Below are 18,694 nucleotides of genomic sequence, written 5' to 3'. Positions count from 1 at the left end.
GTGACCGTTAGTCCTTTTCTGTGTTGCATCTGAACATATTTTAACTTCCAAATATATACAAGGATACAGGATATGAGCATCAAACACAGTTTCCTTAAAACATCGACAAGATTGCACAATACTCTTAACTTCCCAGCTATCGGTTCTTACCAGTGACACATGCAACTCATTCTTTGCTCCTTTCCTAAGAAGCTAGGTGGGATGTAGCCCCCAAGTGATCTTGATTATACCAAACCTGAATATAGGGAAGACTTTTGGGAGTGTTAAGCAATATCTACAGACTGCCTCACATCCTCTGAGGAAACTCAACAAAGCTTTACTAACCCTAGCTAAGCACCCAGAATGCAAAGCTGTGATATAGAGGAAGCCTACTTGCACTGTACTTTAATCCTGCCCTCTGGGGCCAACAGCTGTAGGTTTTCACTCACCCAATTAGTTAAAAGTTCTTATTTAGGGAATATTTATTTTAAAACAAAACGAAACCCCAACAGCCCAATAGAAATTCCACAATGACAGAAATTATAACCAACTGTCTTAGGTTTATGTTAATAACGGAATAATGATGGATTGTTAAGAAAGGCAAAAGAGCCATCAAGAACTTCCTTCGGTTTTATATCTTGTTTACGTTCCTGCAGAACAACCCATTAGTAATATTGGCTTCTTCATAAGGACCCAATACAGCCTTGTGATTTATGAGAGCTAAAAGGCTGTGGGTAACAGTATGGACTGCTCTGGCCACCATGGTTTTACCCTTGTCAACTGAGCATTTAAACTGGCTCTTTCCCTCATTTAGCAGCTAAGTTTCATCACAGTACTTACAATGTTTAGACGTGTTATTTATCTTACATTGCTTGATGGGTGAGACCCTCAGGAGAGAATGAACTCTTTCTCTTACAAAGAAAATTGGAAAGCATATCAAGAAATCCAAATGCAAAGCAAGTCAGCAAGCCTTCTGGTAATGTGGCTAGCTGCATGCCACTCTGGCTAAAACCTGGCATCTATTGCCTAACTAACTCAGGTGTGACTTTGGGACACTAGTTAGAGCTTTTGTCTTAACCCTTGCCAGCTCTAATGGAGAAGAATCATTTATATCAGAAGATTGTATAAGACTTTATTAACTCATATGAAGTAAGATGTTATAAACAAACTATCAAACTAAATAAGTAATTTTTTCCAACATGCCACACCGTTAACTTTGAGTCGATTACTATATCCATTTGCCCTTTATTGGGATTCTAGAAAACCACCATTTTCCAAAGGAGAATCTGATGGGAAATGTCATTCTGAAAATATGTTTCTCATACTGGTTAATGAATAAAGTACTGTTGGCCAATAGGAAAGGAAGATAGGAGGGACTAGGAGAGAATGAGGAAAGAGGAAGTAGGAAGGAGGAGTCAAGATGGAGAGTCTGGAGAGAGCAGGATGTCAGCAGGCTCTCCGGTAAGAGGCCACGTGGAAATACATAGATTAACAGAAATGGGCTAATACTTAAGACAGAGCTAGCCGATAAGAAACAAGTAACTGGCCAACAGAATTATATCAAGTACAGAGTCTCGGTGTGTTAATTGGGGCTGGCGAGGCGGTGGGACAAGACCAGCTGCAGGCGGAAAAACCCTACTCCTTACAAGAATCTGTCTTCTTGGGGTGTCACTTGAGATTAGCAAGAGCTATCAAAGGCATGACCGAATGTCAGGGACAAAGTTTGTATTTCTCTTCCACCAACACCAAGGGTCTAAGTCCCCAACAAATGTTTGCTGAATTTGTCACCTGCCTATGACTTAGCAGAGGTATGCCTAGCATCTGCCTCTTCACAGGCCACATTCTTTTCTAGCCATCCATTGTCTTCCTTAAAGTTGTAGATAGTGAAATTATTTTGACAGGGACCCTAGACTCAAGGGCTTAACTTATAAACTTAATTTTTATTTTTTGAAGATGAAACAAATACACTTTTTCCTCCAATAAAACTACATCTGCCAGGGCTGGCAAGACAGCCTGTGGGTAAAGGCACTTGCTGCCAAGCCTGATGATTTCAATTCAATCCTCAGAGCCCATATGGTAGGAGGAAAGACTTGATTTCCTCGAGCTGTTTGCTTACTGTGGCATGTGTGAATCTACTCACCTACATAAAATAAATAAGCATTCAAATAAATAACTCATCCAAACTTTAAGGAAAATCCTCTGATCACAATTTGTCTGTATTATTTACAAACCAAATTAGGCCCAGCTTATACTACTAGTGACAAAAATTGCTAAGGAAGGAGGGTGGCAAGTTCAAGACCTGCCTGCATAGCTTAGGAAGACCTTGTCTCCAAACAAAAAATTAAAAGAGGATAGAGGAGGTGTGCTTGTGGTCATGTCAGAGGAGCAGCGGGTGGCAACTGACTTCAGGAGTTTGAGCCACCACAATGCAAGTCACCGATGGGAAACCCTCAGATAGGCAAGGCCACGGCTTTGGCCCCAGAACGTCTCTTGCTACTGCTGTGCCTTTCCATGTTTGCCACTGTCATCTTTCTCTGGTATCTGGCATGGTGTGAATGGGTAGGGCAGGAGGATCATCACTGCCTTTAATGTAGTGTCATTGTCTCATGAAAATATCCCAACTTACTGGGCATTAAAATAAAAAAAAAAAAAAATGAGTTATGTGTTTCTTATGTATAGTGTTCTGCCTGCATGTGTCCCAGCAGGCCAGAAGAGGGCACCAGATCTCATTACAGATGGTTGTGAGCCACCATGTGGTTGTTGAGAATTGAACTCAGGACCTCTAGAAGAGCAGACAGTGCTCTTAATCTCTGAGCTGTCTCTTTAGCCCTTTACTGGGCATTTTTATCTGTGGACTATTAGGAAGACGATTTCTTCTTACGCTTTACTGTTTAACTGAAGTAATGATTTTATATAATAATAGTGTTAGTGTAAATAGAACTTTAATGATTAATGTTTTTAATTGTAGTAAAGGATTATGATAGAGGTTAATTTAGTGAAAAAATTAATATGGGTACAGGCAGGATATGTTGACCCATACCTGATAAAGCAAGGGATGCAGAGGATAGAAAACAAGAACACGGAAGTGTCCTCTGTGAGTTCACGGCCAGCCTGGTCTACAAAGTGAGTTCCAGGACAGGCTCAAGCTACACAGAGAAACCCTGTCTCGAAAAACCAAGAAAGAACAAGGACCTATCACATAACTAGGACTTTCGAGTTTCCCTTGAAGAGTCATACAGACTGTAGTTTAGGTTAATGATTAAGGGAAACAATCGAGTCCCAGGAGTTAGGCTAGCTCAAGTTCTTTTTGATATTGGGAAATGTGTTCACTGGTTTCAATGTGCATCATAGCTAAAACAACAAAAACAAAAAACAAACAAAACAAAAAAAAAAAAAAACAAAGAATTGAATGATTAGTTAAGATAACTGGACTAGACCCTAAAATATGAAAAGTGAAACCAGGAAGAAACTACTGCCTATGTAAACGGTTATGGCTGAAAGGCCTCCTGATCCATGTGGACTCTTGGGGAGAATTTGTTTTCCACCTGTAATGCATAAAGTGCTTAATCAGGCAAGGGATGGAATGTAACCAGGTTGTAAGTTTTATATTGCTTGAAAGATTCTACTGGGGAATATAAGCTATAAGGGGGGGGGGGGAAGATATTAGAAGAAAAACACCAGGAAAGTTGGAGAAGGGAATCACTGGGAAGAGTAGAGAAGGGGGGTAATGTCAGGGTAGAACTTCGCAGAACAACAACAACGAGAGGACAGAGTAGAATAAGCTCCCGAGACTAATAAAGAACAAGCTTTACAGCTTGGAAAAGAGGTCTGTGTGTTTTTCTTGCCAACTCTGTGTCTCCTTCCCAGTCTCTCTCCGACCTGCAGAAGACTTGACCCTCTCTGTATGGGTGATTTAGTGGCTAACCAACCCTGACACTAGAGTTCAATCCCTGGGGCCTACCTGGTGAAAGGAGAGAATTGACTCCTGCATATGATCCTCCGACATCTACACATATACATACACGAGATAAATAAATGTAAGGAAAAGATATTTAAGGGAAACGTGAGCTAGGACTATAGCTCAGTTGGTAGAGCTCTGATGTGGCATGCTAGAGATCCTATGTTCACAATATCTATCTTGGGTGAGTAACTAGCTAGCTAGATTGAGAAGGGTTAACCAACAGTGCATGAGGGTTCCCATTGCCCACATCCTCACCAGCATTTTCGTCACTGGGAGTCCAATGCACTATCCACTGTGCCACAGAGCCACATTCACCAGCATTTTTGTTTTATTTTTCCTAACAATTCATGTACATGAGAGGTCTTTCCAACTCCTGGTGTCTTCAATTTCTTTCTTTGTTGTTTTAAAGTTTAAACTGGATAGTGTATAAGTCTTTTACTTCCTTGGTTAGGTTTATTCCCAGTGCTTTTATTTATGTTTGAAGCTATAATGAATGGGATTGTCTCCCCAATTTCTTTCTCAGTCTGTCTCTGCTATCTATGAAGGCTGCTGTTTGCAGTATGTTAATATTGTAACCTGTCACTTTGCTGAAAGTGTTTATTGTCTTGGTGAGCCAGTACGAAATACAGGTATTTTAACTGTCATCTCTCCTTTCAGAGTATCTCTCAAAACAACCATCACTAACCTGTCTCATTCACAAAGCACCTGGGGATTTTGTAGGCATAAATACAGAAAGAGGGTTGCTAAGGAGAAAAGTACCTCGTTCTCCACAGAGCAGGAGTTAAGCAGACCTAGACAACCAAGCACTAGTTAACCAGGCAAACTTGCAGGGCTCAGGTTGGGAGGAAACCATCTGTTTGCTCTGGCCTTTAGTGACTCATTGTTAATTCCCATCTTAATGGCTTTGGAACCTTTCTGCCTCTCTTGACTTCCTAAAGATTCAGTGCTTTTCATTCACACATTCAACCAACTTTTAGTGAATGTTTACCTTCAGCACATAGTCATTTGACTCTGGACAAGAGAGTGAACTAAACCAGGATTCTAAACAGGCAAATGGGAATATGGCCTGGGGACCTAGAAAAATTGGGATCCACCCACTACAGCTCTCAGTTTCCTCCAGTCTGAATATCTGAATCTTGAGCATACTTTACTGGAGTATCCACATAAAACCAGAGCCTGCAAGCTACCCAATTATGGAAATATGAATATCGAGATGCAAGACTATCTCCAGTCATTTCTCAATGAATATTTATTAGCTGATTCCAGGGTTCAAAGGCAACAATGTCATTCTTTTGCATCCCCTCCTAATTTTATTTTTTAGACAGTATCTTGTGTAGCCCATACTTGCTGTGGACTTCCTATGTAGCCCAGGATAACCTTGAACTTCTAATCTTCCTGCTTCTACAACCTGAGTGCTGAGATTATAGATATGTACCACCACACCCCATTAATATGATACTTGTGATAGAGTCCAGGGCTCCAAGCAAGCCAGACAAACATTCTTGAAACTAGGCCACCCTCTGAGCCCTGCAGAGCCTCTTCTTGCCTTGTTTCTTCCCGTGTTACAGGACATAGTCTGGCAACATAAGGCAACGTTCTACCAAAGTACTCCTATCCCAGTGTTACACAACGTTTTCTTTCATAGTCCAGTACATGCTTTAACAACATAATCAAGCTTTCTTATACTGGAGTGTTTCTGGGAATTGAAGTAGGAAATAGAAATGAGAAAAAAAAAACTAATATAAAACTGGGTCCAGTTTTATAATCTCAGTTAATAAGGCTTCTACTTAAGACTTCCCCCATTCAGGGCCTTTCTGTGATCAACCTCTTTTGAGAATTCCGCTTTGAATGTCTGCAGATCTTCCCCTCTAGGCTTCACCCAAGAGAACTCATCTTACAGAATAAAAATAAGGAACCATCTCACTCGTTTCCCCTTATAATAACACTCGTCACCTTTTGATATCTGGAAGCAAAATATTGAATGTCCACTCTGTGCCAACCACAGTCTTCAACGGGCTTTCAAGACAGACCATTATCTCTGTGTTACAGACAAAATGGAAATGGTTACCGAAAGGTTAAACATTCAGTCAAAAAACGAGCTAGTAAGTGCCAGACAGTTCTCAGGTTTTCTTCCTCAAATGATAAGGTCCTCATCTCCTACTGGGGGTGTCCAAAGGCCCATAACCTCACTGGTCTTGTCTCTGTGGTCTCTGAAGTTCCTTCCTGCTCTAGATTTTGAAATATTACACTGGTCAGGGCTCACCATTGACAGTTTAGCACACAGAGTGCTGACTAGGTCAGGGTGCCTCTTAGCTAATAGTCTTCTTAAGGGAGGAGATTCCTGGGGTGGGTGGCAGCAGGAAACTCCCTTCAAGTACTTCCCTGTGAAAGGTGAAGTGCAAACATCTGCAGCTACCTCCTGCTTGCACATGGGGGTGTGTGTGGAGATTCTGATGTTTCCCTCATGACTGAGACTGGAATATATATAAATACATATTTTTTTTTAATAAAGCCACTACGCTACTTTTTTTTTTTAAGTATGTTTCAGTGAATGGTAACTTTCAGGTGAAATTTCTTTTATCAAGTAATGATTCAGAAAACTAAGAAAATCTTACCAAAATAGATGTACATCATTAAAAAAAAATATATGTGTTAAGACACCTTTGGGGCAAGAAATATATTTAGACCCCCTATCTTTAGGTGTGAATAAAATGAGCTGACATATGAAATGCTATCCATGAAACATACTGAATTTGAGTCCTATTAAGCCAAATTGTCTATTAAAACAAAGAAACACACATACATACAATTCTCAGAGAAACAGAATTCAAAGATTTTTTTTTCATGATAACCAAGATGCAACTTGTATTTTTTGACATATCAAAAAAACTGAAAGTGTGACTAATTCAGAATAAGCTGCCAAGCATGATAAATTTCACATGTTCAAGGGTAGGCAAGGTGGCTCTGCAGAAAACAGATCTGCATGAAAGCCTTTGACCAGAATTTTATCTCAGCAAGCCTTGGAAAGGCAGAAGGAAATAGCAACCCTGCAAGGTTGTCCTCTGACCTCCACATGTGCACTGTATCACATGGGCCACCCCACCCCCACAAACAATATTAATAAATGACATTTTAATATTTGAGATAGAGTCTTACTATATAAGCTGGCCTGGAACTCATTATGTAAACCAGGCTAGCCTTGAACTCACAGAGGTCCACCTTTGTCTCCAGAGTGCTGTGATTAAAGATGTGTGCCAACTAAGTTTAGTCAAATAATGTTTCACGTGTTAGAATCATTTAAAGATTCTAAGGTAGCTATTGTAATTATGTTCAGGTTTGTAAAGACAAATATGCTTATGAATTGTGAGGAAAAAAACGAGTATCCACAGAGAAATTTAGAAGAAAGAAATGAAAATCTTGAAAAGTACAATACCTGAAATTTAGAAATATATGTTGCAGAGATTTAGCTACAGAATTAAACTAAGGTTAAACGTAATAGATCAGTAAAAGGGATGCAATCTGAAGACTAGAGAGGGGTAGAAGAAGCAGGAGGAGAGGGAGACGGGGTCATGTGGTTCTTATAAAGAGCAAAGTATCCAGCATCCTTATGATCAGGGTCCAGGAGAGCAGAGAACCATGGTAAAAAGATGGCTGAAGAAATAACGCCCCCCAGATGCCTGCATTTGATCAGTGACACACCCTTACAGGTTCAGAATGCTCAGAACAAGTAAACAAAAACAAAACAGCAAAAACCACCACATCACAAAACCCCAAGCATAACAAATGGAAAACTGTTGTGTCTAGTCAGTCATAATCAAATTCCTAAAAGGAAACACACAAACACACACACACACACACACACACACACACACACACACACACACACACACGAAAGAAAGAAAGAAAGAAAGAAAGAAAGAAAGAAAGAAAGAAAGAAAACCAGGAGACAAACAAGAGGAAAGGAAAATAAAACAAAAAACATATGCAGGGTAATAATTTTCAATAATTCATGATTAGAAGCTAAGGCATCTGGCAGAGTGAGCTGCTTCTAACAACATGAAAAGTAAAATGGGGAGGGGGCTAGAGAGATGGCTCCGCTGTGAAGAACACTTGTTCTTGCAGAGGACCAGGATTCCGCTTCTAGCATCTAGACTCACAAGAACCTTCATCTCTAGAGCTAGGGGATCTTATGCCCTCTTCTGGCCTGTTTGGGCACCTGCACACAAGTGGTACATACACAAACACACATAAAATAACATAAACATTTTTTTTTTTTTTAAAAAAAAGGTCAAACCAGGATTAGAACACTCCCCTCCCCGCTCAGCTGTGGACTTCCTTCTGGTGCCCAGGTGCAGGTCACAGCAGGCAGAACAGGTGAGTGACCCGCCTACCAGTCAAACTGCCTTACTCCCCAGAATTTGGTTTGACTCAAATGCATCTAAGAGAAAAGATGAGGTTAGGGAAGTTTTCAGAATGCATGAAGCAAAGAAAAGCTATGAGGGTTTGTCTTCTGGATGTCAACACTATACTAAGAATTACAAAAAAGTTCTCTGGACATCATCAGTGGGTGCCTTAGAGGAAAAACGAAGAGCACTATACATGAGTATAGTTGTTATACAAGAGTTTCTCTTTCTGACATCAACATTTTTGAATACAGCAACTTAAAAGGAAAGTAGCTGCTCTATGTTTCACAGTTTGTCATGTAAAATAGAGAACATTAGCATAAAAGACAGTGTTGTGACAACTGCAAATTAAGAGTATGCATTATAATTTCTAGGGCATTTCTCTAACAATATATAAGGAATGTATAGATTTGGACCTAGAAATGTAGCTCAGTGGTAATATACCTAACTGGCATTCACGAGGCTCTGGCTTCAATCCCCAGCATGACACACAAATTAATTAATTAAAAGTCAAAGTGAGGGTGGAGGTGCTCAGAAAGAAAAAGAAGAAACTGAAAGAAATTGTTCACCCAAATCCAACAATTCCACTGCCATATAAAATGTGAATTGGTTAAATACCCCTAGAAACTCTCAATTTAAAGGAGAAATGTGAGCAGAGTTGGTGGTACATGCTTGTAATTCCAGGATGCTGGAGGCAGGCAGAGGAGTGAGGATCCCCTGAGCTCCAGGCCAGCTTGGGATACACAGTGAGTACCAGCCCAGCCTGGACTTCAGTGTGAGACCTTGTGGCCAACATCAAAAGAACAGAAAGAAAACAATGTTTTAAGTTTGATTTTCTACATGTTTCTTCTAACAGATACATTTTATTTGTATCCATTAGACACTAAAAGTAAATGCTTGTCATTATGATGTTATTATAAAAACAAAACAAAACCAGAAAGGAAATGAAAGGAAATGCCCATGAAAAGGCTCTACAAGCAAATGGCAAGTAACTTGAGAGGTCAGGGGGGTGGCTAGCATGACCATCAGTGTTGAAATAAATACACAGAAATAAAGGGCTGTGAAACAGAAAAGACACAAAAACAAACTAAGGAAGCCAAGCCCACTGTTTGAAAAATAGACTACTACTAATAAATTTACTTCTTGATGCCTTCTCATTCTCTGTCTGGTTAAAAGTTTATCAATTTTATCAGTCTTTCCACTGACTAGGCTAATGTTACTAATTTTGTATTGTAGGCTATTTTGATCACACTCTGACCCTAAGACTAGCAATAAAGTCTACCTTGAATCAGAGGGTGGAGTTAGCTACTAGCTGACCAAAATTAGCCATAGAGGTTTTGGAGGACTCAGCACAAATAGACAGATACAGGAAGTAGTAGGGAGGGGCTTAGAAAGATTGAGGGGGGTCACTGGTCGCTTTTCCATTCCTGCTCTGATCTTACCCTGATATCTGACTCCTAAGTTTTTATTGATAAATAATTAGATAACTGCTTCAATTTTGTTCTATTGCTCTTCTTCTAGCCCATTGGTATTAAAAAGGTAAGAAAGTGCCTAGAGAGATAGCTTAGTGGTTAAATTTCGTATTGTTCTTGCAGAGGACCCAGGTTCATTTCCCAATACCCATAAGGTGGTTCACAACCATCTATAACTCCAGTTCCAGAGAATCAAAGACCCACTTATGACTTCTGTGGGCTCTGTACATGCCTACAGTGTGCATGCGTACATGCAGGCAAAACACATAAAATAAAATAAATCTTTAAAAAAAGTTAGTAAAGATGTGGGTGTTATAAACACATCTGTGCCTTAAAAAATTATTAACAGAACAAAATTCTTGAGGGAAGAAAAAAACTAACTAAAATTGACACAAGATGAAATGAAAAATCTTAACAAATAATCAGAAGACCACCACAGGTACAAGCCAAACCTCCTACATCTAGTGAAAACACAGAATGATCAAAATTCTTTCCACAAAGGAAACTAGACATTTACATGATGCTAAGACCAATGCTGCCAATCATTTAAACAAACAATGATTTCACTCATCTTATTGCTTTGGAGAGAAAAAGATGGAGGATTATTTGCACAGCAATCATTAAGTCAGTACCCAAGTGCTATGAAAAATATGAATCAATGGGCCAGGTAAAAGGAAAGCAAGAGTCTGGGGAGCTGGGTCAGTGTGGTGGCAAACATCTTTGATCCCAGAACTTGGGATGACTGAAGCAGGAGGATCTGTGACTTTGACACCAGCCTGGTCTACACAGTGATTCCAGGACAGCCAGGACTATATAATGAGACCCTGTGTCAAAAACAAAACAAAAATGACAAACAACATGAATCTAGGGAGCAAAGCAGGCCAGACTCCAGGGAGGGAAACATGCTCAGACCAACAAGGAAGCAACAGTGGCATGGTAACCAGAAAGATGGATCAAGAAGATGGAAGGGGTTAAAGAGAAGATGGAAGGGGTTAAAGAGACGGCTCAGCAGGGCTGGAGAGATGGCTCAGAGGTTAAGAGCACTCACTGCTCTTCTAGAGGTCCTGAGTTCAATTCCCAGCAACCATATGGGTGGCTTACCATCTGTAATGAGATTGGGTGCCCTCTTCTGTCCTGCAGGTGTATTGCAGGCAGAACACTATATAATAGGTAAACCTTTAGAGCAGCCAAGAGCACTGGCTGAGGACCCAAACAGCACCCACATGGCAGCTCACAACTATCTGTCACTCCAGTTCCAGGGAACCTGTCACTCTCTTCTTAATTCTACAAGCATACAATGGTTTCATATATATTCCTGCCACAGAACCACCTGTCACTCTCCTCTTAATTCTACAAGCATACAATGGTTTCATATATATTCATGGTTTCATATATATTCCTGTTGCCACAGAACCACAGAATTAGCAACATGGAGGTTATGGAATAGGGCCAAATATAGGACCAGGTAGTTGTTTGGATGGGGTTTGGATGGGCTGTGCTTTCAAGAAAGAAATGGGAACAGTAAATGGGACAGTAGGTGGAGAGCAGTTTTCTGTGTGTGTGGGCGTGCGTGTGAGTATTTGTGTTTGTGTTTCTCTGTGTGTGTGTGTGTGTGTGTGTGTGCGCGCGCGCGCGCACGCGCGTGCATGCGTGTGCATGTGGCATGTGTCTGTGTTTTTAATGCAGAAGAATAGGCTGTTTTCATCTGATGGGTAAGATCCTCGAGGCCAAAGTAAACAGTACAAGGGGGTGAGCTGCCTGCAGACAGACTCTACCAATGTCAGGTTCCCTTCTTCAATACATGGCCCACAGTTGCCATTAAAAGATCTATGCAGTCCTCCAAAACCACTGCTGCCAGCAGCTGAACAGCTCCTGAATTATTAACTATTTTCCATTTTGTTAAGTCAATTATTAATATAAATAGTTACAGAAGCAACTGAGAAAAAGGACTGAAGCCTTGAAGAAAGTCCAAGGTGACTCTGGCTCCTTTAGAGGATGAAGCCAGCACCCCAGAAGCTCTGTCTCCTTTTGTTTCTTCTTCTCTGTTTAGCCCTTAGGAAGCTCATTTTGCTACTTTTGGGACCACTTCCTCAAAAATTTGTTTTTCTTGATTTAGATTCAAGCACACATAACGCCCTTATGTGTGCATACCACTCAATGCCTTGATTTACTCAAAGTGTACATCTATGAGAGGGCCCCCCCAACAAGGAAGTGTGAGGTAGAATTTTCTCATTCTGAGGTTGCTGCCACCATCTCTTTGCAAGAAAACTGCATACAGCAAATTAATCAAAAACTTAAAACACACTGTTAAGCAAGTTAGACCCAGGCTCTGAGGGTTAATGCAAAAGTCATAATGGGTAAAAGCAGGAAAAACTGTACGCCATAGAGAATCTTGTGGTAAGAGTCAAGAATCATGAAATGTTTTTTATTAGTGTTAATTACTTTGCTCCCTTAGCCAAAGCTATTAACAACACATGAGATTTCCTGCCCAGTTCTATGATGTGCACAAATAAGATATGACTCTTGAGAAGATCTTATTAGCAAAAGCAGGCAACAAGAATCCATGGGCTGTAGTGTTCTTAAAGGAAAAGTGATAGAGAATGTATGGCAGAATTTAGACACTGGTGTGTGTGTGTGTGTGTGTGTGTGTGTGTGTGTGTGTGTGGTGTGTGTGAGCGTGTGCACGCACATACTTGCACATGTGTGCATAAACATCATTGCACTCCAAATACAGTAATTCTTTTAAAGACTGAGTTAAAATTGGGAGCAAAGGAGCAAGAGACAGGGTTCGGGGGTAAAGTGTTTGTGTAGCAAGCATGAAGCCCTGGGCTCAACTGCTAGTGGTGCATAAAACGGAGTGTAGTGACAGCCTCCTAAAATCCCAGCCCTCAGGTGGTAAAGGCAAATGAAGCATTAGTTCAAAGACATCCTAAGCTACACAGAACATCTGAGGTCACCCGAGGCTCTATGACACTGTCTTAAAAAAATAAATAACTAAAACTGAACCGAAAGGTCAATAATCAGTTTTCAATAACCAACCTATTTTTCCCCTTCTCAAATCAGTTATAATCATCTCTAAAATGAAGAGGACAATGGGATCAGTGAAAATAAAATTCCTGTGGGGAACACTGTGTCCTCAGGGTAGGATATATAGGCAGAAACCCAGTGCCAATCAACATCTGCTTTCATTCCTAGAGTTTGTGCAGGAGCTGGAGACCCTGAGCGTCCTCTCTGGTTATAGGGCTGAACACCAACGACAGAGATGTTCTTAGGACTTGACTAGCATGGGAAACCACACAGAAAACCAAGAAGTGTAAATGGACAGAGTGGCATTGCCTCACCAGATGTTAACACTTGTAATAGTACAACCAGGGGGACTAGAGAGATGTCTCAATGATTAAGAGTACTTGCTGCTCTTCCAGGGAATCTGAGTTCAATTCCTAGCCCCGGCACAGTAGTTCAAAATTGTAACTCCACTTCCAAGAGCTCTGATGCCCTCTTCTGGCTTCAAAGCACACAAGTGGTACACAGACATACATGCAGGCAAAACACACATGCACATAAAACATTTGTTTAAAAAATCCTTCAAATATACTCAGGGGCTGGAGAAATGGCTCAGTGATTCACCTGCCTCTGCCTCCTGAGTGCTGGGATTAAAGGCTTGCACTACCACTGACTGGCTCAACTAACTTCTAAGATAGCCTTTTAGATACCTCAACTTGGCAAAAGATAAAAAACAGAAATTAGCAAGAACTGAACACCTAAGTAAATCTACAACTCTATCCTAGGAGAGTAACCCAAGACTACCTCTATGAGTCAGGTTTACTCAAGACTGAGCTTGCAAGTGATCTTCCAGTGAAATCCTACAGGCCCTCCCTGCCCTGCCTCCTCTCAGGGCTAGGAAACATATGGAAACACAAACATAGTACAAAACATTGAAATGGTGGCAGAAACAAGTTAAAGGAACTTAGCCTATCCAAACTGTGTGGAAATGTGAACAAAAAACAATACAACAGAAACAATCCAAAAAAATCCATTATGAAGTGGATCCATAAACGACATGTTCTGCAATACCATAGAATTAAACATTATAATGAATCTAACTGTAGATACCATCAGTGCTCCTAAACAACCGACGGAGTGAAAGCAGCAAGACACACAAGTAGAAACAATACACTTAAAATTCATGTCAAGAACAAAAGCAGTCAAACTAAACATTAATTTGGGGGTGTGCATGACAGTTTTATGAAAACGACATAAACTAGAGTCATTGGAGAGGAAGGAGCATCAAATGAGAAAATGTCTCCCTAAGATCTGACTGAAGCTGGGCATGGTGGCACAGGCCTTTGCTCCAAGTGCTCAGAAGGCAGAGGCAGGCAGATCTCTGTGAGTTCAAAGCCAGCCTGGTCTACAGAATGAGTTCCTGGACAGGCAGGGCTACACAGAGAAACCCTGTCTCAGAGAAACAAGCAAACAAACAAAGCAAGCCACCCCACCACCACCCCCAAAAAAAGAGAGAGAGAGAGAAGAAAAAGAAAGAAAAAAAGAAAGGAAGGAAGGAAGAAAAGACAAATAAGATTTGAGTCAGTTGTTGAAAGGAATTTTCCTGTTACCTTTGTGTGGGTTCTGGAGATCAAACTCAGAAGGTCATGCTAAGAGGGCAAGTGACTTTACCTGCTCTGCCATCTCTCTAGCCACTGTGTCTAGTTCTTAATCAGGAGTCTTTTCACTATAAAATGGGGGAAATTATAGGTGAATCATCTCAGGGAAGTGACAAATTGTCCAGTAAACGCACAACCGTGCACTTTCATCATTGTTAAATGGATCACAGTGCTGAGATGGTCTACAAATCAAGATATAGAAGCAACTTTTCAGGACTTGTGCCTATTAAATTTTAGGCAAAACAATAATGGGGCAATTTTCTCCTATCTAGAGAGAAGACATAAGACCCTCTTTGCTTGGGGAGCTCTGGCAGGTGGGGGGGATGCGCTGGAGCAGTCATAGGTAAGTACATCTTGGTTCAACTTAGCAAAGAACAGTTTGACAGGCAGGTGGAGCAAACAAGGACTTCTCGGTCAGGTGGAGTTTTCAGGTGAAGATAGTACAGCAGAGATGTCCGGTTTGCGTGAAAGCACACAATAAAGTAAATGGTCAAAAAGAGCAGTCACCATGTGTTAGAGCCACACTGACTTCTGAAAACTCATTCTCCTACTTAATAGTCGTAAGAGTACAGGCGACTTGTTTTACCACTGTGGTCTCAGTTTCCCCCTCTTCGGTAGGACAGTCTGCTTCTGAAGGTTATCTGGCCACAATATATTGAGATGGCCTCCCACCAGTGTTCTGTAAGTGCTCTGTCAGTTGCTATATTTTCTAACAATTATATTGAAGGCTTCCAAGCTTGCTCACAACCGGTTTAGCAATGACGTCAGCCTCAAAACACAAAACAGCTGCACGTTCGGAAACAGCCCAGTAAGAACCTGTATCTGTTACTTCAAGAAAAGAGGCTTAACCTGATACCCCAGATCACATTCTTTAAAGGGTTATCAAATGGCAGTTGTCTACCAAAAAACATCTCCACTAACGAGCAGGCTTTGTGTAGAAATCGTAGTCCATAACCACGCGTCTAGAGTCAGCAATTCCGAAGTGCCTTCTAGCTCTCAGGAAGAAGCTAAAGTCAGGACATAAGGAAGACAAGACTCAGTCTAGCACATCACTGCAGGTTTAGGCCATTCATCCGGAATGGTATCTAAACTAAGAAAAATGAGGCACGCATCACCACTTAAAAGTGACTAAAACAGCCCCCCTCCACCTCTAAACAGGAAATGAGGAGCTTAGCTCACAGCACTCAACTGTAAATAAATACCTGGCCCATAATAAGTTCACCCTGATGCCAAGCCTTTCTTCTGAGAGTGCACTTTAAAAGCTCAGATCTGGTCAAGCTGTCCCCATGAATCAAAGGACAGAAGGAACTCAGAATTTACATCATTATGCATTTTATTACATTTGTCATTTTACCTGGTGCAAACCTTCTTTGCTGTGCCCTGGTTTGTAGCTTGGTTCTATTTCTCACTGAAGTTTCAAACCTAGCTTCAAGTTTCTTGTCAAGAGTCAGGCTGGAATGAAGACCGTGGATTAACTGAAATTAAGCCTGCTCCTACTGACCACATGTCTCAGGCCCTCCGCTAATTATTTATGGTCAAGCTCACCAACACCATGTCTTAACGCAGGAGGCAGTGTGCCCGATGCCAGCTAGCTATAAACAAACAGAATCTGGCCTTTAAGTATCTGGACTGCACAGAGCACTGAAGGAAGATGAAGGGAAAAGAAAAGAAAAGAAAAAAAAAAAAAAAAAGAAAGAAAGAAAGAAAGGAAAGGAAAGGAAGCAGGGTCTAGAAAGAGGGAATAAAAAGCACCATGAAGCCCACATGTGGTAGCTGCTGCCATGCCAGAGCCCTCTTCCACCAAGATGAGCTGACTTTGATCTCATTGGCCTGATCTCATCAGAACTTCACGAGGCAGCTATTGGAATTCTCTTACATAAGGCAGACAAACTGCCAATCAAAACGGGGATGGGGAGAAGGCCGTTTGCCATGACCAAACAGTGCAAGCACATGTCAGAATGGGGAGTCTGATTCCAAAGCCGCAGTGCTTATTTTCTGCATTAGATGAAACGTATTTTGTTATTTTTAGATTTGGGAAGGTCAAAGATATTCGTGGCAAAAGGAAATGCTTCCAAGGTGCACCAGGAATGGCTGCAAACCATCCATGCTGTCTAAGCACCCGAAATGTAAGGGAGTCACCATTATGCAGGAGATGGCATTAAAGTAGGCTAGACTAGAGTAGGAGGAGACTGCCAGGAAGGAGTCCTGTAGAAAAGCAAGATGCCCCTCGGTGTCTTACCTGCTGAACTTCGCTCTCCCCGTTTGAGATTTTCTCTGTGTAAACCAAGGAGTTGAAGATCCGCTGCAACAAGAAAGAAAAATGAACATTAGATTTTCGAAGTAAGAGTTACTTTCTATATGTGTGTGGGTGACTTGCTGCATACAACACACGTAGATTCAAATAGGAAGAAGTTTAATTAAAATACAGTGATTTTTTTTTTTGCAGAGAGTAACCTAAATATCAGCCAGAGTCAGTCACACTTATTTGTTTAAGCATTACCCAGGCACTATAGTGAAATAAACCAGATGTTACACTATATTTTTCATTTTCAAAAATACATTTAATTACAGATTTCCGGAGCCCATGCCATTTTATCCCGCTGCCGTAATCTGGCAAAGTTGTGTTTCTCATTCAAATCCTGCACTCCCTGAATGCTCTAATTGTTTACAGGCCCTAACATTTAATGTAATAAAACTCTTTGAAAAGAATTCTTTCCATATTCTCTCATGTACCTATCCGGCCCGTACCTACCCCATATTATCTATCACATTCATTACTCAACACACACACACACACACACACACACACACACACACACACACACACACAAAGACACTTGCCAAATATGTATGGCCTCAAGAGAAGACACCGGGCCAGGCTGTGGCACATCAGCACACAAATTCTTCTGCAGGGTCCTGCCTAGCCTACCTCACACCCACTCCTCAACATAACACCTGAAGCTAAAATGTATCTCTGTAGACTTGAGACTTGACTGGAATATGTAACAAACTAGAAGATGAAAATCCAGATTGTGTCCACAGCAAGGGGGTGGGAGTGAGCAGGGCCCTCATCGTTGGTCTTAAAGCTCTAAGGGTGCCATGGAACTCTCTAGATGAATCAGGAATCAGCTCTGAAGATGTCAGCCAAATTTTTGTTTCTCCTCTCTATCCTGCTGCCAAGCATTTGTCAGCATCTGGGAAAGCATCCCAGACAGCCCAACACACCTGTGTGGTTGTGGTGAGAAGGTAAGTGCCAAGTTCATCAAGACCCAGTGCAACCTGAACAGAATGCAAATGAAGGGATGCTGCATGGCTGGGGCTTGGCAGGGGGTAGGGGGCAGAGGGTGGGGAGAGCAAACACCCAGAGGAACAGCAGTGGAATTACAGCTTGGAAAATTATAATTATAAACGATCAGGACACCTCCCACCCTACCCCATGTGCCCTGCTCATTCATTCAGCAGATGCTGCCACGCCCACCTTTCTCCATCACAATAACCGTGTAAGAGGAATGTTCTCTTTTAAAACTTTTACATTATATTTGTTTTATTTATTTATCGTGTGTGTGTGTGTGTGTGTGTGTGTGTGTGTGTGTGTGTGTGTGTAACTTTGGGGAGTTAGTTCTCTCCTACAATGTAGGTCCCCGGCATGAATCTTGGGGCTCCGGGCTTGTCAGGAAGCAGCTTTACACAATGAGTCACCTTATCAGTCAAGGAATGTTTCCATGGCTTCTTGTAGGGCTCATAACAACAACACTGGTTCGTTTTTACGGAATGCTTACTATGGAGTAAAGATCTGAGCATGTTATATGTGCTAATATTTCTTTTTCCATGTGTTCTGTTTGGTAGTCGTTTGTTTCTTAAGACAGGATTTCACTGTATGTACCAGAACTTACCACATGGCCCAGGCTGGTCTTGACCTCTGCCTTGAATTCTCTTGCCTCAGACTCTAGTACTCTTCTATATCCAGCTTAAGTTGGTTTTACAAAAACACCTTAGTAATAGCATAATTTAAACTGTTTACTTAGGTGCATGTATGTGTGCCTATGTGAAGGCATGTGGACCTGAGCACAGGTGTTCCTGGAACACAGGGGTTGGATCCCCTGGCTCTGGAGTCACAGGTGGTTTCCAGGTACTTGGCATGAGTGCAGGGAGAAGAACTCATGTCTTGTGTGGGTCCCCAGCACTCTTAACTGCTGAGCCATCTTTCCAGCCCTGGCG

At 41.4% G+C, this 18,694-nt stretch overlaps 1 protein-coding gene across 1 annotated transcript in view; it reads right to left on the bottom strand.

Moving 5' to 3' along the window:
• Cachd1 (cache domain containing 1) overlaps positions 1 to 18,694 on the bottom strand; it is a 211,927-nt gene that overhangs the window by 115,111 nt on the left and 78,122 nt on the right. The window contains exon 2 of the mRNA XM_051188233.1: positions 16,716 to 16,778. Within this exon, the coding sequence (XP_051044190.1) occupies positions 16,716 to 16,778 (63 nt within the window). The remainder of the gene's footprint in view (positions 1 to 16,715; positions 16,779 to 18,694) is intronic.

Source organism: Phodopus roborovskii, unplaced genomic scaffold, assembly GCF_943737965.1.
Source record: "Phodopus roborovskii unplaced genomic scaffold, PHOROB, whole genome shotgun sequence".
In the NCBI taxonomy this organism is placed as follows: domain Eukaryota; kingdom Metazoa; phylum Chordata; class Mammalia; order Rodentia; family Cricetidae; genus Phodopus; species Phodopus roborovskii.
This window is presented reverse-complemented; position numbering and strand designations above follow the sequence as displayed.